General features: G+C 38.3%; 1 protein-coding gene across 1 annotated transcript; it reads right to left on the bottom strand.

The window, feature by feature from the left end:
• Positions 1-240: 240 nt before the first annotated feature.
• Rergl (RERG like) lies at positions 241-11286 on the bottom strand. The gene is made up of 5 exons (XM_021648648.2): positions 11206-11286; positions 10094-10150; positions 3758-3831; positions 2108-2256; positions 241-832 (listed from the first exon to the last, which is right to left on the bottom strand). Exons 1-5 carry the CDS (start codon positions 11255-11257, stop codon positions 550-552), a joined length of 615 nt encoding a protein of 204 aa, XP_021504323.1. The 5' UTR covers positions 11258-11286; the 3' UTR covers positions 241-549.
• Between the last annotated feature and the right edge of the window lie 14369 nt (positions 11287-25655).

The following is a 25655-nucleotide window of genomic DNA, read 5'->3' on the forward strand; positions in this document are numbered from 1 at the left end:
TATATTATATTTTTTACTGATATAAGAATAGTAACTAATTTATACAACACAGCTGCTTCATTATATCATCAACTGCAAAATATTTATTAAAGGGAAGGTAATTTTACATATCCAATCCTAAATCATGTCTTAAGTCAAAACAAAAATAAAAAAAAATTGATAACTTATGCCCTATACTGCATTAGCTGTATAAATATGTTTGTTTTACTCAAAACAATGACAGAATATAAAAGTGGTCCACACACTTTAAAACAGTGCTTTAATAAAACAACGTGTGCAATGTTTTCCTCTGGAGGCACAGAGGACAGGTCCCCAGTGATACACCAGAGTGAGTAAGTGCTTGTACAAGAAGTGAAGGTTTATGTGGGAAATAATGTGAACTAAATATAACAAAAATGACAAACCATATTTTTTGAAATGACAGCATTACTAACTTTCACTCATTTCATATATCCAAAAATGTCTTTTAAATGTGTAAATTGTAAGTTTAATTGTCATTTAAGTGTTTGAAACTCTCTGATGGACCAAGTCCCCTGGAATATATGTCTACTAAACAGACGTCCTTCTCTTTCCAAATACATTATTGATCAGTTTGGCCATTGCTTTCGATCCACTGGGTCTCCTCTTCTCCTTGTGTTTGAGGATCATCAGAGTGCCCTTGATGAGTCTGAGGAACATCAGCTCCACCTCCAGGGACTGCTCTGCTGCAGACAGCTCACAGAATTGGCAGCGGAAATCTGTCGCCAGCTTTTGCCCTTCATCCCAGCCAACCTCTCGCACATGGCAGAGGTCTTGCTTGTTGCCAACTAAAACCACAGCTGGTTCCACCACCCTGAAAAACAATGGGTAACTTTTCCAAGATTAGTTCAACAACTCTAAAAAAATAAGGTAAGTTTATAGCCAAAAGACAAAGAGTCAAAAGTAAGTCCTAGTAGGAATTGTACCTATGATCATGACCACGTATGTGCTTAGAGACAAAGATCCCCACTGCTACAAAGCCATTTCCACAGAGTGACATAAATAGCACAAATCGAGCTCTCAGATTAGAGTTTGGAGCATCATGGAGGTATTCTTTATTTGTGGATAGGAAGAGTAACCAGGGATGGCTGCAATCTCCTCCACTTTGTCTCTTTATGTGCTAAGCAAATTAGGAAAATAGTCCCCACCATAGAACCATAAGATTCTACCTCACTCAAGGCCCAGAAACATGGAGATAGGTGATACAGACAACATAAATCTATCATTCCTTAAATTTTTCTGCTGTGTACTGTGTCACACCTATGAAAGCATAACTGATTCTGTTGTCACTTAAAGGAGCTATTGTGAACACATGTAGCAGCTTACAGTAATAAGACTGAATGCTTTAAGCTCCACACAATTGCACCATTGTCTTAGCCTTTCTGGGCAACCCTGAGGATAAACCTATAAAACTCCTCATGTCAGCATTCGAACAACAACAAAAATAAATAAATAAATGAACACTTTCCATGAGAAATGCTCAAACAATAAAAACTGAGGAAATTAAACCAAGAATCTCAAATACCTAAGTGTTTAATTATTGGAGCAGCCACTTTCTTCCCGCAGTGTCTGTGTGCCACGGCATTTTACCAAGAGTTGTTGACCACATTTTTATGTAGAGAGAGGTATATTCCCACCTTTAACACTTGTAGATGGTTGACAATTCAGTCTGTTTTTGCTATGACAGCCTGGGCAGCACAGTGACAAGAAATTGCATTTCACAGGATAGCAAACACAATAAATCTGGATTTATTTAGGATCCTTAACATTTTTGTGAGAATGAAAAGGAAAGGTGGAAGCATGAAGTATCTGCTGCACAGAGGACCATTATTTTGCCAGTGAGTGTCATGTTAACAATAGAAGCTGTCTTGTAAAATAGCCATTTACTTGGGGCAAGTAACTGTTTATGTCAGCCAGGGTATAAAGCATTCTCATCTGATTCCTTTTACTACGTGTGTAACTCCTGTGGAATGCGAAGGTGAATTGTTCTGGGCTGTTAAATTTTGTAATTGGAAGTCTGTATTAAATTCTTCCTAATGATGCTCACAGCAAGATGATGTGGGAAGGAGATGGGAATGAAATGTCTTACCTTTTACAATGAGTAGTAGGTGGCTCCCGAATTCTGTAGATAAGGGCTTTTGCAAAAGCAAAGGAAGGCCTGTCACTGATGTCATACACAATCACAAAGCCATCTGCCCAGTGCAGTTCACCTGGGAGAGAGCATCTTGCTTTCTCTGGCTGTAAACAAACCAAATGCATTAAAGTTTAGTTTCCCACAGCAGAGCTCTAAGTTTCACAATGGATAACAATTAAGTTAGCCATTTCCATAAGGCCAAAGAACAAACATTTCTAAAGTGTGTTTTCACTGTTCCTCTATTTCATTCTTGTCACTATCCTTTTAAAACACACAAGCACACACATTAGTTATTTCAATCTCACTTTACAACTTTTCTAGAAGGAAACACTAATTTTTCTAAGATATAATGCCTTTTAGAGTGACAGTCACACATTTATCATGAAAAGATGGCATCTGCATCAATAATTGGGGTATCTGTGTGTGTGTGTGTGTGTGTGTGTGTGTGTGTGTGTATGTAGTTGGATGTGTGTATGCATGTTGAGGTGTGAATGTCATCACATCCTTGGCATGGCAAACGTGTAGAGGTCAGAGACAAATATCAGCTGCTGGTTTTTCCCTTTGTCTCATCTACAATGGAGCTTCTGCTAGGGACAACAGGCTTTGTGGCATACAAACCTCCTGTCTCCTTCCTTCATAACATAGGAGTGCTGGAATTGCATGTCTGCACAGTGCCAGCTCTAGGTGGGTTCTACGAATCCAAACTCAGGTCCTAATGGTTGGCTAGCAAGTATTTCATCCACAGAGCCATCTCCCCACCTAGAATGCCTATTTATTTTCAATAGTAGACTCAAACACAAGAAAGTGAAAATTTTACAAAGTTTATCTAAAAGTGTTTATAGGGTAATTTAGGAGAAAATACCTAAAACAGCTCAATAACAATGACATGTTTTGAAATCTTAGAAAACTTTCCATTTCTTCTCACTTTTATAATCCTATTTTGATATTTTGGTTTGCTGACTAAATAAAGAAAATTTATATTCAAAATTTGTCTTACTTATATTCTGTTGAAAATTGGGTACAAACACAGGCAATTGAGTAAAAACTGACAAGTCATTTGACCTTGATTTCTGACAGCTACACTATAAGCTCACAGGAATATATATGAGTGCAACCAAATGCTGCCATTTTAATGATTCTTGCTAAGGGGCTGGAGAGATGGCTGTATGGCTAAGAGCATTTACAGTTCTTGCAGAGGATGCAGTTTTGGGTCCTAACACCCACATGACGCTCACAATCACATTCCATTCCTGATAATATGTGCCTTCTTCTTGCCTCTGTAGGCACTTCATGCCCATGGCACACATACAGATAAAGCACATACACACAAGACACTCATATACAGAAAATAAAATCTTAAGGATTTTTGTTAAGAATATTGCTCAGGGCTCACATTTGCAGTTCATTAGAAACATTAAAGATATTTTTGCCATGCTAACTTTTAATATAACGACACAGAATCCTGAGAAAAAGAAATGTGAAAATTTTAACAAAGTGGAAAAATAACTTTATTCCAGTGTTGACATTATTTTACATATTCATACCAACTCTTCTTTAAATCACTTGAAAATAAAATAAAATAAAGAAGTGCTTTGTTTGACTTACTTGAGAACATTGGTCGTATATTTCCAGATTCAATGTTTTACCGTCCAAACACAAGTGCTTATTATAGATAGATTCTGAAAAAAAAAAAAAAGTTTACCCATTACCCATTGTCATTATGGGAATACTTCAGAAAAAACACTCAGTTGTAACTAATATTTCTCTGCCAAATTCAACCAGTCATAGTTTAAGTCTGTTTTTACTGAAGATATTTTAGTGTGTGTGTGTGTGTGTGTGTGTGTGTGTGTGTGTCTTCCCTATATGTTTGTACACTATGTATGTATGTGCCTGGTACCTATGGAAGTCAGAGAGGATGCTGATCCCTTGGAAAAAGATGGCTTTTGCCTGCCATGTTTGGTCACTGAACCAAACCTGAGTCTTCGGGGGTGGGGGGGAAGTGCTTTTAACTGCTAAGCCATCTCTGCAGTCTACAAAGACATATTTTAATGGCACAGTAGGGAATCTTTGCTCAGGGCTAGTTAAGAAGCCATGAATATCTTGTATTAACCCCTGAAATTACTTGTGTCTCTATTCATTTGCATACCATCCTATGGTGTAATATAAATGCCCCTACGAAAGGCTGGTATATCACTTCCTCTTAACCATGGATAAATAGATCATCAGTAATTCTGTAATGTGTCTACTACCATGAATTTTCTTTACTATTTATTGTATTTATTGATTGATTAATAAGTGCTGTATTTATTGATTGATTAATAAGTGCATTTTGTATGGTGTGTGTGTGTGTGTGTGTGTGCGTGAAAGTTGTGTGGAACTCAGAAGACAAATTTGTTTTACAGTGTGAATTTTGGGGAGAAATTCAGATCTTTTGGGTTGGCCTAAAGCACTTAGACACTGAGCCATATTACTTTTTAGTATCCATTACCAACATCATATAATCATGTGAAAGTGGTTCTAAGTTCAATACATTTAGATGCACCCTTGATCACGTATGCCTTGTCAAGTGTTCTGTGGTACTCAGTTAATGACACAATCTCAAATATTTCCTTTATCTGGTCTTCATGCCACACATACTATTTATGTTTTAATTTTCTTTATTTACTGTCATTTCTATTCGTGTTGTTTTGAAACTCGTATTTCATCCTTTTCTCACACTCTACATCTGAATCCATTTTTTTCCACCACCCTGTGTTATTTTACAGACTCCAGAATCCTGTGTGTTATGTACAGGTGGTTTCTGATCAGCTCGGCAAGTATTTGAAATGCAGACCTCTTCCACAAACTTGGGAAACTATTTACTATTGGGTTTGTTCACATAAGTATTTGAACTCCATATTAACCTGTCTTGTGAAAAGCTAAGCTTTTTGCTCCCTGCAGGACTCTTCCTCAGAGACCCCAATTTGCTCAGTGATATATGTCATATTCTGATGGAAAACCTGAAGACCCCTTATGACTTGATTTCTCTCTTGCCCATACAATTCACAAAAAAATATTTTATTCTACATTCAAACTACAATTTAGTCTACATGCTAATAACTCTATTGCTAATATCATTTCCTATTCTTTCTGCCTATATTTTCATGAAAACTCATAATTCATCTGCTTGCTACCAACCCACTTTCTCCATAGAACAACTGGAAGGCCCAGGCGAACATGAGCCATGTGTTTACATCAAATTTGCCAACAAGTGCTGGATTTTCCTGGTTTAAGAAAGCCGTGCCAGGCCACAGAGGAAGACAATGCAACCACTCCTGATGAGACCTGATAGGCTAGAGTCAGATGGAAGGGGAGGAAGACCTCACCTATCAGTGGACTAGGGGAGGGGCATAGGGAGAGAAGAAGAAGGGAGGGTGAGATTGGGAGATGAGAGAGGGGGACACATAGGGGATACAAATTGAATAAATTGTAATAAATGATAATAATAAAAATTTAAACAAAAAACTGTTAACATTCCTGAGAATGCCGCTAGCTTCCAGGATTCAACACTCCTGTCACCTCACTAGACTGACCAAGCAAGTATTATCTCTGTTCTTCTGACCACTAGCTACTACCTTGAGCAATATTCAAGTTGGTTAGAAATGTCTCAGGTCCGTACCTTGAAACTGATTCTTTCTTCTCCCTACAATGTAATTCCTCAGATCTCTTTTCCAGAATGTCCCTGTTTGACTGAAACTTTCTCAGGAGGAGTTATCCTTCCTGGTCATTTTTTTTTTTGTTTGTTTGTTTTAAGAAAATTTCCCTCTACAAATTCCAGGATGACCTGGAGGTTGAAGAAACCCTTGTGGCCCTGCACCCCAAGTGTGGGGGCTGCAATGCTCTACCTCTACATTTGTTTTCTTTAAAAGCATTTGAATACTACTCAGCAATTAAAAACAAGGAAATCATGAAATTTGCAGGCAAATGGTGGGAACTAGAAAAGATCATTTTGAGTGAGGTATCCTAGAAGTAGAAAGACACACATGGTATATACTCACTTATATAGGCATATAAAATATGATAAACATACTGATATCTATACACCTAAAGAAGATAAACAAGAAAGAAGACCTGGGCTAAGATGATCAATCCTCACTTAGAAAGACAAATGGGATGGACATTGGACATAGGAGAAAACAAGTAACAGGACAGGAGCCTACCACAGAGGGCCTCTGAAAGACTCTACCTAGCAATGTACCAAAGCAGATACCGAGACTCATAAGTAAACCTTCAGCAGGGTGCAGGGAATAATATGAAAGAAGGGCGAATTAGTATATCAGGGAGAGGACAGGAGTTCCACAAGGACCAATATATCTGGGCACAGGGATCTTTTGTGAGACTGTTTTTCCAACGAAGGACCATGTATGGATATAACCTAGAACCCCTGCTCAGATGTAGCCCATGGTAGCTCATTATCCAAGTGAGTACCCTAGTAAGAGGAACAGGGACTATTTCTAACATGAACTCAATGGCTGGCTCTTTAACCTCCCTCCACTCCGAGAGAGGAGCAGGCCTGCTATGCCACAGAGGAGGACTTTGCAGCCAGTCCTGAAGATACCTGATAAACCAGGGTCAGATGAAAGGGGAGGAGGTCCTCCCCAATCAGTGGATTTGGAAAGGGACAGGAGGATGAGGGAGGGAGGATGGGATTGGGAGGGAATGAGGGAGTGGGATACAGCTGGGATACAAAGTTAGTAAACTAGACACACACAGTATATACTCACTTATATAGACATATAATATAGGATAAACCTACAAAAATCTGTACACCTAAAGAAACTAATCAAGAGGGAGGACTCTGGCTAAAATTCTCAATCCCCACTCCAAAAGGCAAAGAGGATGGACACCAGAAGAAGAAGAAAACAGGAAACAAGTTAGGAGCCTTTCACAGAGGGCCTCTGGAAGGCTCTGCAATGCAGACTATCAAAGCAGATGTTGAGACTTATTGCCAAACTTTGGGCAGAGTGCAGGGAATCTTATGAAAGAAGTGGGAAATAATAGTTAGATCTGAAGAGGGCAGAAGGTCCACAAGGAGAGCAACAGAACCAAAAATTTGAGCACAGGGGTTTTTCCTGAGACTCATACTCCAACCAAGTACCATGCATGGAGATAACCTAGAACCCCCGCACAGATGTAACCCATGGCAGTTCAGTGTCCAAGTGGGTTCCATAGTAATGGGAACAGGGACTGCTTCTGACATGAACTGATTGGCCTGCTCTTTCATCACCTCCCCCTGAGGGGGGAGAAGCCTTACCAGGCCACAGAGGAAGACAATGCAGCCACTCTTGATGAAATCTAACAGACTAGGATCAGAAGGAAGAAAAAGAAACCCTCCCCTACCAGTGGACTTGGGGAGGGGAGTGTGTGGAGAAGGGTGAGGAAGGGAGGGATTAGGAGGGGAGGGGGGAGGGATCTAGAGGGGGGATACAAAGTAAATAAAGTATAATAAAAAAAGAATTTACCATTGCATGTAAAGAATAAAATGCAAATGACTTGGAAAAAAAGTGATTTCAAAGCGTCCTGATCACAGCACAAGACTAGCTAAAATTAAAACTGTCATGGCACAAATTCTAAAAAAATAAAAGAAAAAGAAAAAGAAAGATTTCTCTACAAATTAACACACTAATACAAAATCCTGATTCAAACAGACAATCACTCTTAACTCGTAAGAGTCAATGGACACGGCTAGAGAGAAATGGACCTAACAGACATTTACATTATGTTGATTTTGTGAAAAGCGTGGGTTTAGTTCTCATCTCACAACTGTCTGCACCTCCAGTTCTTAGGAATCTAATTCTCTCTTCTGACCATCATGGGCACCTGTGTGCACATGCTACATGTGTAGGCCCTCAGAAACATGCGTATTCACATAGAACAAAATTCACAAATCTCTCTTTTATAAAAGAGACAGATATTTGATAAACAAATGTTTCCTCAGAGGCTGAAGACTGACTTTTAAATAAAGTTGTCATAGTTTCATCAAACATCAGATTTGGTTTACAGAGGATTTTTTTTCCTAAACTTCCCACATTTACTATCTGCCCTGAATCATAAAGTCTACCAGACAGTATAAAACACTTTCTCTCAAATCTCACGATATTGGTAAGGGCGTCATCTCTGTGTTAGAGTTTTAACTTTCTTTTCTATCCGTTCTTGACAAGAGTGGAGCTGCTTCTGCTAGCTTGTTTGCATTGACTTGGCGACCATTGGGTCACAGGTTTACCTTCTCAAAATATCCTAGGGTCTTGTTTTATGCATGGAGAGGTCACCGCTGGGCACGTGTAAACATTTCATTTGTTTATATAACTGCATTGTAGAAAAGCTTAAGGTGAAGGTTTCCTGGTTGTTTCTGCATTATCTTGTTTGTGTTGTTTCTCTTCTGTTCTGGGAAAACTTTCTCATCCAGGCATCTTGGGTTGTACCTCACGTTGACCTCTGCGCCTGAGAGGTGTGCTCCTCAGAATGAAAACTAGAAATTTCTGTTTTCTGTGGTTGTCATGCTGTAAGCAGTTTCCAAACACTTGTCTTAAAATGTTCACAATGTCAAATGCATGGAAATGCTATTCTGTTCACACAGACAAGGCCACATGATACAAATCTTTAAAATCATTTCAGCAATATGCTGATAATATCCTTTCATGAACAGTGTGTTTTTTTTTTCATTCTCATAGAGAAACAATTGTTGACTCTCTACAACTAAATAAGCAATATTGAACAAAACTCACTCCCTTACATTTCCTGGAATTCTGCTATTATTGATTTAAGAAATGAGGACAAAAAACATTTATCCTCATATTTTGGATCAGAAAAGATATAAATTTATTTTAGTCAATCTCTGAAGAAAAACTATACTTAAAGCTATAACAAAATTCATCACTTTGGTGCTGTGCTATTTCCTGTATTTTATGCCAATTCAGAAGAAAAATAAAGCAAAGCTGTTTTAGATTTAATAAATTGACCTTAGTGATTATATAGGGCACCCTGACATCTTTTGTAGAATTTCTCTGATAGGTATAGAAACTGCCTGATATGATTTTTAATTAGTTTATCATTCTGTTATTTTTACAGTTTTACAAGCTTCATCTTATAGTTTTTTGTGCTGTGAATATCAATATGTATTTATCTTTTAACAGATGTTAATTATCAAAACCTTTTTGCACTTTATAAGACATACATGCCTGTGCTTTGCAATATTTGAAAAAGAGAACCACAACTTCACTGTTTTCCAGTTGAAGAAAATCCTCGATTTTCTAATTTATTGTTATACTGGGTGATTTTGATGACAAAATCATTCACTTTGAATTCAAAATCTACTTCGGTATTTTAGTTTTTTTGTTTGTTTGTTTGTTTTATTTAGTTTTGAGGTTTGTGAGGGTTTTGTTTGTTTATTTATTTATTTTACAATTTATTCATTTTATATCCCGATTTGTAGCACCCTCTCTCAACTCCTCCTGGTACCACACTCCCTCCCTCTTCCCTCCTATCCCCTTCCCCTACCAACCAAAGACCATGAATGTAGAGGACCTAGACCCTCTGCTCAGACATAGCCCATAAGCAACTCAGTCACCATGTGGGTTTCCAAGTAAGTGGAGGAAGGGCTGCCTCTATCATGAACTCAGTTGCCTGCCCTTTGGTCACTCGCTCCTGGTGATGAGGCCTTGCCAGGCCACAGAGGAAGAGGATACACGCAGTCCTCATGAGTCTTGATAAGCTAGGGTCAGATGTGAGGGGAGGAGAACTCTCCCTTACTATTTTGTTATTTAAAACTAGAATCTTTGAATTTAAACAATTTAATGAATATAAAAATAATATATTCAGCTCAAATGCCTCTTTGGTCTTAATTAGGTTTAAAATGTGAAGCTGAAATGTTAAGGTGAATAAAAGTGTATGTCAGGAACTTACCAAAATTGGAAGCATATTCTCCAATGAACCGCTTGGTAAGAAACCTTACTGTAAGAGCTGTGAGGTGAATAAACAGGATTTAAGGTTTGTTGTATTTTATAATACTTATAATTCAGTTAGGTACATGATCTTGATTTTTTATTCAATAATCAGAAAGCCTTAGATAAGAATTTACTGAATTTTACTGAATTCTGGTCTAAAAGTTGAAGTGATAGAAAATGATTCTGTAGACAGAAATGTGATCTTACATGCAACACATGTAATTGTTATGAAATTCATTAACAAATATAAACACGTACAACACCTTACCTTGTAAAGTACAAATATATCACTATTATATTTGAAATTCAGAGCTCTTACAACACTTATTTTTCCCTGTTAACTAAATCTGGTTCCCAGGTGTAGGAATGATGGAGGCAGTGTGGGGCATGTGCAGTTGTTAGTGGCTGGGAAATAGAGATACTCATGTAACTCATCTTACAAAAACCTGAGTCTACTAGTTATTTTGCTCTTATTGCTAGACTGAGGTTCATTGGTGAAAATCTTCCTGCCATTAGATTGTGCAGCAGAACAAAATAAAGCAAAACAGAACAGAATAGTAACTTGCAGAATTACGGGTGTTTGTGCTAGGTTCCAGAATTTACACAACGCAGTGTCTAGACAAAGTCATGGCCTGTTATTAGTGCTGCCTGTAAACTCCATGAATTTACTCCACACTCCATGAATTCTGCCTGTCCTACCCTTAATCAGAAGAGTCCTTTCAAAACAACTGACCACTGTTGTACTTGCAGGTAAGTGTACTGGAGTAAGAAACAAGTGGTAAAGTAATGGAAGGGTTTCCTGTTAGCCTTTAAAATGTTTAATTCAGAAGAGCAAGATACGGATTTTTATTACAAGCAATCACATTGCCACACCTCCTTAAACAGTTCATAAGTAAACAACAACTTGGCTGGACAATTGAAAACTCATACAGAAAATATCATAATCAAATTATCTCAGAGAGAAAATTCATTATTGCTGGTAATTGTTATTTAATACATGGCTATTATTTAATACCCTGGTTTGTGTCTACTCACCTCTCTAATCATGCAAGAGAAAACAGCACCACTCACCTGATTTTCCTGAACTTTTGCCACCCAAGACAGCAAGCTTGACATCACTCATCTTGAGTAACTTGTTCAGTTTTGGAAGCCTGCAGACCAGAACGAAGCATATGCTGTTGATTTTTTTTTTTTTTGAAGTTGCCTTTTATGGCCATCCTTGTTTTTCCGAGGGCAACTTCACCATATATTCTAAGAATGTCTACCATCTAATAATAACTTGAAAAATGATTACTTTTGGTGCATTTTAACTGATAGTCTAAAAACTGGACTAATATTTAGACACTGAGATTTATGAAACCAACAGTTATGTATTTTTAACAGAAGCCTCATTCATAATCCTCCAGAGAATCAAGAAAAAATGTTCTATTTTTATTTAGACAGATTCTAGAGGATGTGTAAATAGCCTATAAATTTACCCCAGTTGGGTCATTTTTACTTTTTGTCTACCTACTTAATTTGAGGATTTCATATAATAGGATTTCATATACTTACCCAAGAAGTTTTATCAAACTCACCCCAAGTCCCTCCCAGCCAACTCTCTAGATGACCTCCACCAATCCCCTTTCTTGCTGCACGTACTTTTAAAAAGTGTCCAATTTGTATTGCCAGGATCTGCACGGGTGTAGGGCCACCAATGAAACATGGACAACTTATGCAGACTCCTCCCCAGTGGCTAATAGTTGCCAATAATTTTCAACTATGAGTGGGACTTCCTAACCCCTCCCTCGCCCATGATGGGATTTTGAAAGACTTGGTTTTGTGTTGGTATGGTGAACTCTGTAAAAATTGCTGTGAGGTCATGTGTACAATGGGCCTGCCAGGCCCAGAAAACTCTATTCCCCATAGTCTTCTATACCCTCTAGCTCTTACAATGTTTATAAGCCTTTTTTAGGGTGATACCCAAGTCTTGAGAGGAGGAATGTCATATAGATGTTCCCCATTAAGGGCTGACCCATCAGTGATCCATTATTTTTTGAGTTTGACCAGCTGTGAGTCTCCTTATCAAAGCATCAGCTACTTGAAAATGACACTCCTCTGTTGAAAGTGGAGACCTGCACCCACTCTTCAGTGTGGAGAAACCTATTTTATTAATACCTGAGCCATTTTGTTCTTGTTTTCCCATTTGCAGATGGCAATAATAATCTCAGCTTTAAAAAGTAGAGTGAGGACAAAGGAAGCTAAGATATCTAGGTCTAGGTTAATGGCAATGGCAACAAGTATCTAGATCATGTGTTCTAACATATGTGGTCCTCAAATAGAAAACCACTCATATAATCTGGCAACTTTCTAAAGCTATCTTAAATGAGTATTTTTTTTTATTTTAAAAATATGAATTGCCAATGGATAGCAAATCTATTTATTTTTGGAAAAGGGATAAACAGAATCTGTCCTATTCCTTTCCATGCTACTTTAGATATGAAAATGTGATAGGAAGGTATGTTTTTCTTCCTGGCCCCAACTCCCAGAATAATGACTCATGAGACTCATTATACAAATACCTAGGCCATAAAGCTAGGCTCTTCTCTCATTAGCTCATAAGTGATATCCCATTTATTCCATTCTAAGTTTTGCTATGTGGCTGGTTACCTCTTCTCAGGCACTATGTGTCTGTCCTCCTCACATCTTGCTGGAATAATCTCCCATTTGTGGCTCTATTTCAGAATTCTTTCTGCCTGTCAGATGTCCCACCCACTATTTCCTACCTAAGCTATAGGCCAGAAGTTTTTTTAACTGATAGGCAATGTATCCATACAATACAGAAGATATTCTCTCAACTGGAAAGTATTTTAAAAGAAAAATAAGTAGGAGGTGGCATTTGGTGTAACTCACTATGGCTATGCAGTGTGAGGAAAATGTAAGATGGTAACAAAAGACCAGTCATCTCTTTAACAGTTCCCAGGAGGAAGGTTAATCATTAGTGTAAGCATGACTGGATTCAGAATCACCATGGAAACATAACAGTGTAAGGGTGTCTCGCAAAGACTTTGCTGAGAAGAGAAGCCTCACCCTGAATGTGGGGGACATCCCTTGGGCTGATACCATGAACTGAATAAAACAAAGAAAACTGGATGAGCACCAGCATTCACCTCTCTCTGCTTCCTCACAGTGCCCAGCTACATCGCACTTCTTTGACTGGGTCCTCAAACGGAAACGTCATGAACCCTCTGTTTTTTACTCACTTTTGTCAGGTAGTGTGTCACATCGATAAGGTGCCTGCGTATTACTTTCTTCTTACCTTTCACTGTTAGATACTTTAAAATGATATAAGTTTCATTCCCAATACCCATATCTAATGGCTCACAGGCACGTTAACTTCAGTTTCATTGAATCTGATATCCTTTTCTGGCCACTGTGGGTACCTGTGTACACACAAACACACACAGAGAGAAAATATAAATCTTTTTATTGCTGTTGTTGTTCAGATGGATTTTATTTTCTTTTTTAATTTAATTTTTATCTTTATATTAATTTTTATCTTTATATTAATTACAGTTTATTTACTTTGTATCACAGCTGTAGCCCCCTCCCTCCCAATCCCTCCCTCCCTCCCTCATCTTCTCCCTGCCCCTCTCTAAGTCCACTAATAGGAGAGGTTCACCTCCCCTTCCATTTGACCCTAGTCTCATCAGGACTGGCTGCATTGTCCTCCTCTGTGTCCTAGCAAGACAGCTCCTCCCTTGGGGGGTGAGGGGAGTCAAAGAGCTAGCCACTGAGTTCATGTCAGAGACAGTCCCTGTTCCCCTAACTAGGGAAGCCACTTGGATACTGAGCTGCCATGGATCCTTTTTAAATAAAAATATTTTAAATAAAATCACCTCAATGTTCTAATACTGTAATATGATATTTATAACCAAACAGTAATCTTTTTAAGAGTAAATGGCCTTTTAACTTTATAAAACACACGTGTTCAAGCAGCTCACATATTTAGACAACTTGTGGGTGTTCAAGAATTTACGGGTTATGTGTGAGTTAAGGCAGAGGTTGGGAAGGAAATTTAGAAGTGGGCAGGCAAGAATAATTGATTGCTAAACTCTACCTCTTGTCTGCTCCCAAGACTCTTCATGCAGTGTTTTAGAACATAAATAGTATAGGAAATAATCCTGGCTAAAAATAAGGGGCAACCACTTCGCAATCACAAATCCTGAAAAATCTCTGCCCAACTAATTAAAGCTAGATTTTACCTACCAAAATCAGCATAGCCACAGCTACTGAACTCTAAGACTTTTATTAACACACAATGAAGCAATTATTTGGCAATATATGGTTCTCTTACTAATTTGTTTCACTGCCATATTACCTAACAGCTCTCTTGTGACGTGAGACATCACTGTCCCCATAAACACTTTTTTTTTTCTGCATATGAACCTGAACAAAAATATAAAAGAGCCTGTTACATAATAAAATGATTTCCCATAGTATTTGGCCTGGGGAGACTATTTTGGGAGTCTAGATCTACTCAGGGTATTACAGCCTTATGGAGGTCTACTTTAAATTACTCAACTCACTTCTGAATACTGGGGGGAAAAGCACTTGTCACAGGCTGTTTGAAATCTGGGCTCTCTCTATCTGTCTGTCTCTGTCTCTCTCCCTTTCTCTCTTTCTCTTTCTCCTTTCTTTTACCTCTCCACTTCTCTTTAATTCCTACTTCTTCCTCCCTTCTTTCCTTTCTCTTTCCCCCATCATTTCTCTCTTCCCTTTGACATTTTGCAGATACTCTTTGTCAGTAACATTATCCAATCCCTCCTCCCCTTAAATGCCTTTGTCCCTGTGAGAGTCTTCACTTAGTTTGCTTGATCTAATTTTTTTACCCTTGTAGTTTTTAGTTATTATATTATCCCTTTAAAACGTAAGCCAAATGTGCTATATATTCTGCCTAAATTTCTCATTGTGAATTTTGCGCCTATAAGATGAATTCCCAAACACTCCTTTTCATTTTGCTCTACTAATAGATTCGCTTTTATAGATGAGATATACTTAAAACTGTAGGTTTACAGTGCTGGGTAATCCCAAGAGATGCTTCTGCAAAGTTGTTCAAAGTTGTTCACAAGGTAAGAACTCTGAGGGCAAGTGGCCTGTGACATGGTTTAGTAACCATATCTGCCAGATTTTTAAATTACTCAAGAATGATATTAATAACTCCATCTTTCTGACTCTTGCTGGGGGGAAAAAGCACTTGTCACAGGCTGTTTGAAATCTGGGCTCTCTCTATCTGTCTGTCTCTGTCTCTCTCCCTTTCTCTCTTTCTAGGATGTGTGTCTGTGTAACAGGAAGATATACAGTACACCATGAAACCACATACAGCATGTAATTGAGAATGTGAAGCAGAAGGATCACAAATTCAAGGCCAACCTGGAGTGAAGGATGAGTTCAAGGCCAGCCAGGACTAGTCAGTGAAATATTATCTTAGGAAAAAAGATACAGAATAAAAGAGGTCTTGGGAATCAGCACAGTGACATAGAACTCATTCAGCATGACTGAGGCTCTAGTTTCAATCTCAAGTCAATATTGCAATAGTAATAATAATAAATTTAAAAGTATTAGATATACACAGCTTTATTTTAAGAATGCTTTTTCATTTATTGTTCTTTGTAATAGAACAGTGTACACACTAGTTTCAGTTTAGTGAACGTCTCCTGCATGATACCTTCTGCAGATTTACAACTAGCTCTACAGAATTCCCATCGTAACTGACTTCTTCTTTATGAACTAGTATAAAACTATATTACATCCCAATAAACCATGTGGTATGTGGTTTCACAGTATACCATATATCTTCCAGTTACACAGACACACATCCTACAGCAAGAGTCAACAAATTGGAAATGTTAATATCATTCTTGAGTAATTAAAAAACCCAGTTGACATGGTTACTAAACTTGACCTGTGAAAGTTAGGCTTCCACAATCCTAGCTACTTTGTGAACATGTTTTGTAGAAGAGTCTCCCATTTGGACATGCTGTTCCAAAGGACTGCTTTATTCAATATATAATGCTGGTAATTAACTCAATTATATGAGCCTATTTTTCATTTTTGTGCAAAAGAAGAAAATGATGAATACCTCACCAATTTTCAAAAGATTTCATAGCATGCCTGAGACTAAATAATTGAATGGCTTTGCTAATTTTTCTCAGCATGCATTCTTATAATTGCAATTATCTTTTCAAGGTAATGATCCTGTATTTATTTTACTTTTAAATTATTCCTGAGGTGTTTATGGTCATAAGGTCTTAGTTTTCTACTACCCTTATAAAAACTGAAACATGATAGCTAACGGTAATTATAACTCAGCTGGTCACCCTTTTTGCCTTCTCAAGAAAATTTATGTCAGGCTTTCTGTGAACACTTACTGTTGTTTTTTTTTTTTAAAGCTAATTTAGTTTTTTGTCAAAATAAAGATACAATTTTTATTAGCTTATTCATTCCTTCCTTCATTAATTCATCATCAATTCATATATTTATTTTATACATGGTACTAGGTATTGAATCCAGGATCTCATACATGAGAGGCAACCCGCTTCCACTAAGCCACATTTCAGCCCTAATAAGTTTCTAAAATTTTATTTTTTCTTTGATTTTGAGGGTTTCATACATGTAGACATGTAGATAATGAAATATAATCATTATTTCCTACAGCTCATCCAACTTCCCTCAGACCCCTCCAAATGCCCTCCAGTCACTCAATGTTTGATGTCGCTATATATATATATATATATATATATATATATATATATATATATATATATATCAGGGGAGGATGTCCATCCACTGGCCATAGTGAATGACCAGTGTCCACATCTCAAAAAAAAATCCTCCCTCCCACCGCAACTATCAACTGATAATAGCTCTTCATTAAAGGGCAGGGCCATTATTTACCCATCTATGCTATGATTTGATCTCTCTTTGTGCTGGTCTTGTGCAGGTAACCACTGATACTGTGAGTTCATGATTACCATAGGCATGTTATGCTCAGAAGACAGCATTTAATATTCTGCCTGTGTGTGTGTGTGTTTGTGTGTGTGTGTTTGTGTGTGTGTGTGTGTGTGTGTGTGTATGTGTCTGTGCACACAATGATATGAGTGTGGAAATCAGAGGACAGCTTTCTATGTGTGTGTCTAACTTCCTCGCAGTCTCTTGTTGTCTGCTGCACCCAGCAGGCAAGGTGTCCCAAGGGGTTCTGGAGATTCTTGTCTCTGATTCCACCTCTCCAGGGGAGTGCTGGGATAACAGAAGCATGTGAGTCCTCGGGATCCAAACACTGGCCCTCACACTTGCCCTCATGCTTGCATGGCAAGCACTCCATCCACTGGGACATCTCTGCAGGTAGTCACTGGGGCAGCGGGTAGAACAAACACTTGTCTTCCAAGACAGCCTATTTCTCCACTATAGCTGCAATCGCAGGAAGCCGAGGGAGCAACACAAGGGTGACACAACTGAAAACAAGACCTCCAGAACTTCTACTGAAGTATAATTTTCAAAGGCTGGGGGATTTATGGAGAAATATCTGACTGGCTGCTCTTCCAGAAAACCCAGGTTTGATTCCCAACACACATGGCAGCTCACAGCAGCCTATAACTCCTGTTTCACGGAATTGAAATCTAATTCCCTATTCAGGCCTCCAAGTCCATTGCATGCATATGGTACACAATCATACATTCAGGCCACACACCCATACACATAAAATAAAAATTAAAAACCCCTTAGAAAATAGAGGATGGCCAATACAAATGTGAAAGACACTATTTTCTTTTCAGCTCACTTCAATACCTTTCAGAAATAAATGTTTTAAAATAAATTTTTTCATGTTTCCTTTTTAATTTAAACATTTTAAAGACATTTAAAATGGTTTCATGTACCCCACACTGTCCTGCAATACACAGTATCCAAAGAGGGTTCTGAATCCCTGATTTTCCTGCCTTTGCTTCCTAGATGCTGGGAATAGAAGCATAAGCCTCTACACCCAACTTAAAATTAGAAGCTTTAGAAGCTCTTGTGTCAGGCACACATGTTAAAGGTTTGATCCACATCCTCCCAAGAGTGCTATGGGCTGCAGGCTGAGGGCTGTGCTTTAACATGGATGCCTTTGTGAAACTCTCCCTGAAGCCTAGACAGGCAGTGTTCCGGGCTCTGGCTTGTGCACTGTAGATCCTGGTTTTCAGGAATCTCTGTGTGTATCTCTATCTCAGTCTGTACTTCTCTTTCTTTTCTTTCACTTCTTTATTTTTTTCTTCCATCCTTCCTTTATTTTTTCTTTCTTCTCTCTCCTCTTTATATATGTATATAAATAAATTTTATATATGCAACGATTTTATATAAAATCTAAGTATGTGGTTGTAAAGGTAGAGACATAGATGATAGATGTCTACATAGAGAGTGGGTTTTCTGGAAAACCCTGAAATGTACAATTTCAAAACCACACTTCTTTTTCCTCTGACAGAATACTTCAAAATGCAATTTTCTCAAGGCTATACTGAGTAAATGTTGAAACCAGATTAACAAAAACCTGGAAACTGTGTCAATCAATTCTTGCAAGCTGTTACTTAGCACAGACATCTCATATTCCTGTTCATTAATTCTTTGGGGAGTTATAGTAGCTGTTGGGCTATTGATTTGATTTCTGACTTGAGATGGTATCTCACTCTAACCCAGGCAGGCCATGGTTGATCATGTAGACCTGGCTACCCACAAATTCATAGTACTCCTCTGCGCTGATGTCTTAGGTACTGGGAATATAGCCCTGAGCTACAACATATTACCTTACGTTAACACACAATATATTTTCCCTCTTTGCTATTTTTTTAATATTTGCAAAATTCTGAGCATTATGCTTCTGAGTTGAATACATTCCACTTATATATTAACATACATCTGTGTTTAGCTTTTAGCCTTACCTCATCTTCCCAGTTATTAAAAAATTAAAAAACTCTACTCATAAGCATGAAGCCATAATTATTTTTCACATCTATTAGTTTCCATATTAGGAGCAAGTTGAAATGTCAAGTTGACTTCATCCTAAACATTTTCTTCAATGGTTTTGATATTCATTGTACAAGGAGATCTTGTAACACTCCTTCCATATTACATATAATAGTTTTTGCAGCTGGCTACATAACACACTTAATGCCACAGACACAGTGACTAAAGGAGCACACATTTATTTTCTCAATTATTTATATATTAGTTACAGTTTATTCACTTTGCATCCCCCCTGTACCTCCCTCCCTCCTCCCCTCCCAATCCCACCCTCCCTCCCACTTCTCCACCTGTGCCCCTCCCCCAGTCCACTGAAAAGGGAGGTCCTCCTCCCCTTCCCTCTGAACCTAGTCTATCAGGTCTCATCAGAAGTGGTTGTATTGTCTTCCTCTGTGGCCTGGTAAAGCTGCTCCCCGCTCAGGAGGAGGTGATCAAAGAGCAGGCCAATCAGTTCAAGTCAGAGACAGTCCCTGACCCCATTACTATGGAACCCACTTGGACACTGAACTGCCATTGGCTACCTCTGTGCAGGGGTTCTAGTTTATCTCCATCAATTGTCCTTGGCTGGAGTATGAATCTCAGAAAAGACCCCTGTGCCCAGACTTTTTGGATCTGTTGCTCTCCTTGTGGAGCTCTCATCTTCTCCAGGTCCTACTATCTCCCACTTCTTTCATAAGATTCCCTTCACTCTGCCCAAAGTTTGGCCATGAGGCTTAGCATCTGCCTTGATACCCTGCAGGGTAGAGCCCTTCAGAGGCTCTCTGCGGTAGGCTCCCATCCTGTTCCCTATTTTCTTCCTTCTCCGATGTCCATCCTCTTTGCCTTTCTGAATGGGGATTGAGCATCTTAGCCAGAGTCCTTCTTGATCAGCTTCCTTAGGTGAACAGATTCTAGTATGTTTATCCTATATTACATGTCTAATATCCACTTATGAGTGAGTATATACCCAGTGTGCCTTTCTGCTTCTGGGATACCTCATTCAGGATGATTTTTTTTTCCAGTTTGTATCATTTGCCTGCAAATTTCATGATTTCCTTCCTTCTTTTTTCATTGCTGAGTAATATTCCATTGTGTAGATGTACCACAATTTCTGTATCCATTCCTCAACTGAGGGGCATCTGGGCTGTTTCCAGCTTCTGGCTATTACGAATAAAGCTGCTACAAACATGGTTGAGCAGATGTCCTTGTTGTATACTTGAGCATCTTTGGATATATACCTAGGAGTGGTATAGCTGGATCTTGGGGAAGTTTAATTGTTGTTGTTTAGAAGCTCAGGCCACAGTGGCAGCAACCTGCAGCCCATGGGTTGGGTAAACTGTGGTCTCACCATAAATCAAATGGTAAAATAGCTGCTTCCAGTCCTATTGTGAAGACAGGGATAAAGAGCACCTCCCAGCTCTCTGTGAATGGCTGCTCTCTTTTTCAGTGGATATCAGTATCTCCATTGAGAAGGAGTTGAGAGGTGAACATTTGTGGTGGATAGACTAAAATGTTGAATCTTGCAGCACTTTTAAGTAAATAAGTGTTAGGTAAGTAAGCCAGGCTATTCTTAATAAGAGAAGTCAGAGTTCTATCCACAGGAATAGGGACTTGGGTTCAGTTGTGCGCACTAATATGGGGTGGCTCACAGTCACCAGTAACTTCATACAGCTGCAACGGATCTCTCTCCATTTGCCTCCATGGGCATCTACACTCATGTGCACATACCCACACATGCGTGATTGAAAATGAAGTATAATCTCTCCAGGAAAAAGAATTCCAGCTACAATGCCCTTCTGCTGTGTGAAAGTTTGAATGAGCCCCCATGGGCTCATATATTGGAAAGCTTTGTGCCTAATTGGTAGAACTGTTTGGGAAGGATTGGGAGGCAGGGACTTGTTGGAGGGAATGTGTCCCTGCAAGTCAGCTTTGAAGTGTCAAGTGTGGCACCAGGTGGTTCTCACTCCCTCCTGGTGGTGGTTGTCACAATAAAGAGCTCCCTAGCTACTGCTCTTGTGCCATGCCTGAGCCCCAACATGATGCTCATAGATTCTAACACCCTGAAACTGTGAGCTCCAATAAATTCTTCATAAGTTTCCTTGGTCATAGGGTATTATCATAGCCATGAAAAAGGTAGCTAAGGCAACATGGTAGTTCAATGTTGTTTTATACTCTGCCACATCTTTAGGCATTATGATGTCACTGCTGCCCTAAATGATCCTTGTGCTATACATTTGCTAAACATACAAATTCCTATACTTTTACAAATGAGATGTTTGCAACCTATGCAACAAAACTGAAAATGTTACAGAAATCAAGTTTAAAACAAATCATTGCATTGCTACAGTGTGTGGTATAGTACTAAGAGTTGGTAGTTCTGTTGCTATTTATTGATAGTTGTCCAACTACCTACATGCAAAAAATCAACCTATGATTAAGTCCTGTGCTCTCTTGTTGTACATATTATCAAGTCATTGTTATTGTAACTTATATTACATAGAAGTCTCACATTAACAACAAAATCAAGTCATTTATGTGTTTCGTTAGTTGGTATATTTGTTTTGAGTCAGGGGTCTTCATTAAGAGACATTGAACTTACAATCTATTTCAGTGTCAGGGCTCTCTGCAATTTGTAAACAAAAAGGAATTGTGAATATGATTTTCTGAAGAACCAATGCCTACTCCCCTAATGGGTCCAAATACAAGGTTGGGAAGAAAATACAAACTAAAATTCACTGGCAAGATGGCTCAGTGACTAAAGGTGCCCATAACTGAGCCCGATGACCTGAGTTCAAACCCTAAGCTCCAGACAGTAGAAGAAGAGAACCAACTCCCACAACTTGTCCTCTTGTCACCACGCATGTGCTGTGGCATTCCAACTCTCTCTCTCTCTACATACACATGTAGATATATATATCTACATATATGTGTATATATATCATATATTTCTCTCTCACATACATACATATAAATAAATTAAGTAAATAAATAAATACAGCAATAAATTGAAATTCTCTGGATCTAGTCCCCAATTCAACAATTATTAAAATCTTTCAGTATGTGATTACAGTGATATTTAGCTTTTTTAATTTCTGAATTGTAGCATGATTTAAGACATAAATTAGAATCTTGTAATTTTAAGCAGTATTGAATGCCCCCAGACATTTTCAAAAGTCAAGATTTATGTCATGAAAATATTTATTGGTTCAAATCCAGTGCTGAAAGAACTCACAGAGAAGCAAAAGGGAACAAATTACTAAAAATAATGCTGAAAGTAATACACATCAACGGGGAAGGAAACAAATATACTTGTCCTGAAGAGAACCTGACTACCGAGCAATAGTTCTTTATACACTCTGTAAGAATGATGAACACATATGTATTTCTTCACTGAAATCTGTCAGTACAGTAATAGTAGCAGTATCTTTTCAAGATCCTTAAAACTGAATATTGTTGTTATCAGCTTTGCTAACCCAAGGGACTTAAGTTCGATATCATAACTTGAATGTTCCGCAAGGCTTCTGGCATTTTCAAGTCTTCCATGAAGAGCAGGTTTCTTTTGGATATTGTCTTATGACTTCCTGAAGTGAGTAGTTGATTGTATATAACTGACATGCTTACTTTGCTTAATCTTATCTGTAGCCATCTCTTGCTCTTCAGAGATAATCTTTCTAAGTATGTATTGGCTGACACATCAGCATCTTTGTCCTCTGAAGTAGCAACCTCTTTTCATCCTGCATTCCATTGTTCCTACCAATCTTTAATATCTTTAATATTCTCCAAGGTAATTATTCTTTATCTGCAGTCATTATCAGACATGTATTTCCAAAGTGTGAATCTGCAAAGATAAACATCTTTTTTTCCTTCACATTTCATCTGTATCCAGTTTTATAATAACACACCAATGTGTATAATTAGTTCTATTAAGCTACATCACAGTCTTAACATCTCTTTAGGTAGTTTCTTTTTATTTTTGAAATGTGAAGAGTTCTGTGTACTTATTTGAACTACTATTCACCTTTTTTTCTGGCTGGCACTTATCCATTACATTGAAACACCTACAGTTTGATGATTGATGATATATTACTAAATATACTGTTCATGAGGCTTAATAACATCAGGAAGGAATACTGGGTATCCCTTGAGAACGTGACCTACCTAACCAAAGAGCACAGAAGGGGCAAGTGTTTAAAGAGTTCAATAGAAAACTATTGGAAAACACCAGCTAACAATGTTGCTGCTCTGTTGTAGAGGGATTTGGACATCAAAAAATGACCCTTGAAGGCAGGAATTCTGCAGAAAATGTCTAACCTCATTTTCCTGTCTCTTTCTAATTTCCTCTAGAGGAACCATGTAGAGAAATCCAACCAAAAGCCAAAGGGAGAGAAGGGTGCCCATCAACTGTATCCTAGGCACCATCACAGGTCACAGAGCCCACTAGAAGAGACTGAAGGGAGGAAAAAATTATAGCCAGGAAGATCACACAGGGGAGTATACTGCAATTACTTCATCCTGCATAGGACTCTTGTGTTAAGGCTGCCTGCAGGATTATTGTTTAAGGGACAATAACCAGAGAAGAAGGGGAAAATGTCCTTCAACAACAGTATCACAGGTGAGGCAGTTTTTAGGGAATATTTCAGTCTTTCAACACGGAGATTCTATAATGTCCCTAGTGTCATTAACCACTAAGGTGAAGAGTCACAAATGGATTGATAATAAAGCAGAATTATTTTTTTTATTTTTTTATTTTTTTCAATACAGTTTATTCAGTAACCTTGAACAATCCTTGGACCCTGGGGAAAGCCAGCCCACAGCTTAAATAGCCTCTGGGTAGCCAACCCAGGCGTGCCACATGGGCAATGCAGATAGGTCCACATACATGGAAGCAAGCCAGATCCTCAGCCTTATCCAAATGTGGAATTGTTCGTGACAGAGAGCACTCACCATCGGGAAGGTGGAAGGCGGAAACCAGCTCCATCTTTAAGGCAGGAGGGACTCAGTTTTGGAGTGAAAATGGCAGAATTCTTGCTACAAAAGTGATAAAAGTCCCATATCCTCCAGTCTCAAAAAAAGTTTGTTTTGTGCTTAGTCAAAATCTTTGCTCCCAAATTTTAAAGCAGAACTAGGCAAGGCATTTCGGTATTTACCATGTAGAATGATAATACAGAATGATTCTGGATAAAAATGGAGAATAAGAAGCTTTTCTCAGTGATTTAAGTACTACTTTGTGCCCACATGAAGTCCAGTTCTTAGGAGTGGAGTTCCTAAAGAATCTCAGCTCAGGACGCATGAAAAGAATGCTCCTTCCTCCTTGTCCTACTCATGTCAGCGATGATCCAAACAAACAAACCGAGGCCACCTATGGAAAGATAACTCTGCCAAATAGATTTATTTGACTCTGTTCATAAGAGATTAGAGCCTGAAAATGTATCCTCTGTATTTTACTATTCAAATCTTTGTCATTCACAGCCATGCTAAAATTTGCCCTTGAAATGATCTTCACAATAATTTTGTTTAATTTAAAGATCTCTCTGTACATATCAAAAGGAAATCATGGTATAAAACAATAAATGTGTGTCCTCTGCATGTTTTAGGGTTTTGCCTGATTTACATTATCTTGAAACTTCATCTGTGCAGACAAGAACACCAGTTTTAAACTAAAGGTAGTCTTTCATTTACATTCTGAATTTGATGAGCTAGCAACAAACTAAGAATAAGCACTCTGATGAACTCTTTCAAAGATTCCTCCGAAGCAAATTGTGTCCATGACCACATTTTACCTACATTCTGCCTGTTAGAAGCCAAGCTTTACCCTTATTTTTATTTTTTTACATTCTTTCATTATTTTTTAAATTTTTTATTATTATAATTTATTACAGTTTATTCACTTTGTATCCCAGCCATAGTCTCCTACCTCATCTCCTCCTGGTCCCACCCTCCCTCTCTCTTCCCTAACCTATTAGGTCTCATCAGGACCAGGGGAAAGTGATCAAATTGCCAGACACTGAGTCCATGTCAGAGATAGCCCCTGCTCTCCATACTAGGAAAACCCTTACCAATAAATAAAAAAATAAATAAATAAATAAATAAATAAATAGAATGGAGAGAAGCTCTCTTTTTAAAAAGGCTCCTCTGAATTTGCAGGTAAATGGTGAGACCTGGAAAGGATCATCGTGAATGAGCTGTCCCAGAAGCAGAAAGACACACATGGTATATACTCACTTATGTAGACATACAATATAGGATAAACCTACTAAAATCTGTACATCTAAAGAAATTAATCAAGAGAGAGGACCCCGACTAAAAAGCTCAATTCCCATCCCAAAAGGCAAAGAGGATGGACATCAGAAGAAGAAGAAGACAGGAAACAAGCTAGGAACCTGCCACAGAGGGCCTCTGAAAGGCTCTGCCCTGCAGACTATCAAAGCAGACACTGAGACTTATGGCCAACTGTTGGGCAGAGTACATGGAATCTTATATAAGAAGTGGGAAATAGTAACATCTGGAGA

This window comes from Meriones unguiculatus, chromosome 5 (assembly GCF_030254825.1).
Source record: "Meriones unguiculatus strain TT.TT164.6M chromosome 5, Bangor_MerUng_6.1, whole genome shotgun sequence".
Classification (NCBI taxonomy): domain Eukaryota; kingdom Metazoa; phylum Chordata; class Mammalia; order Rodentia; family Muridae; genus Meriones; species Meriones unguiculatus.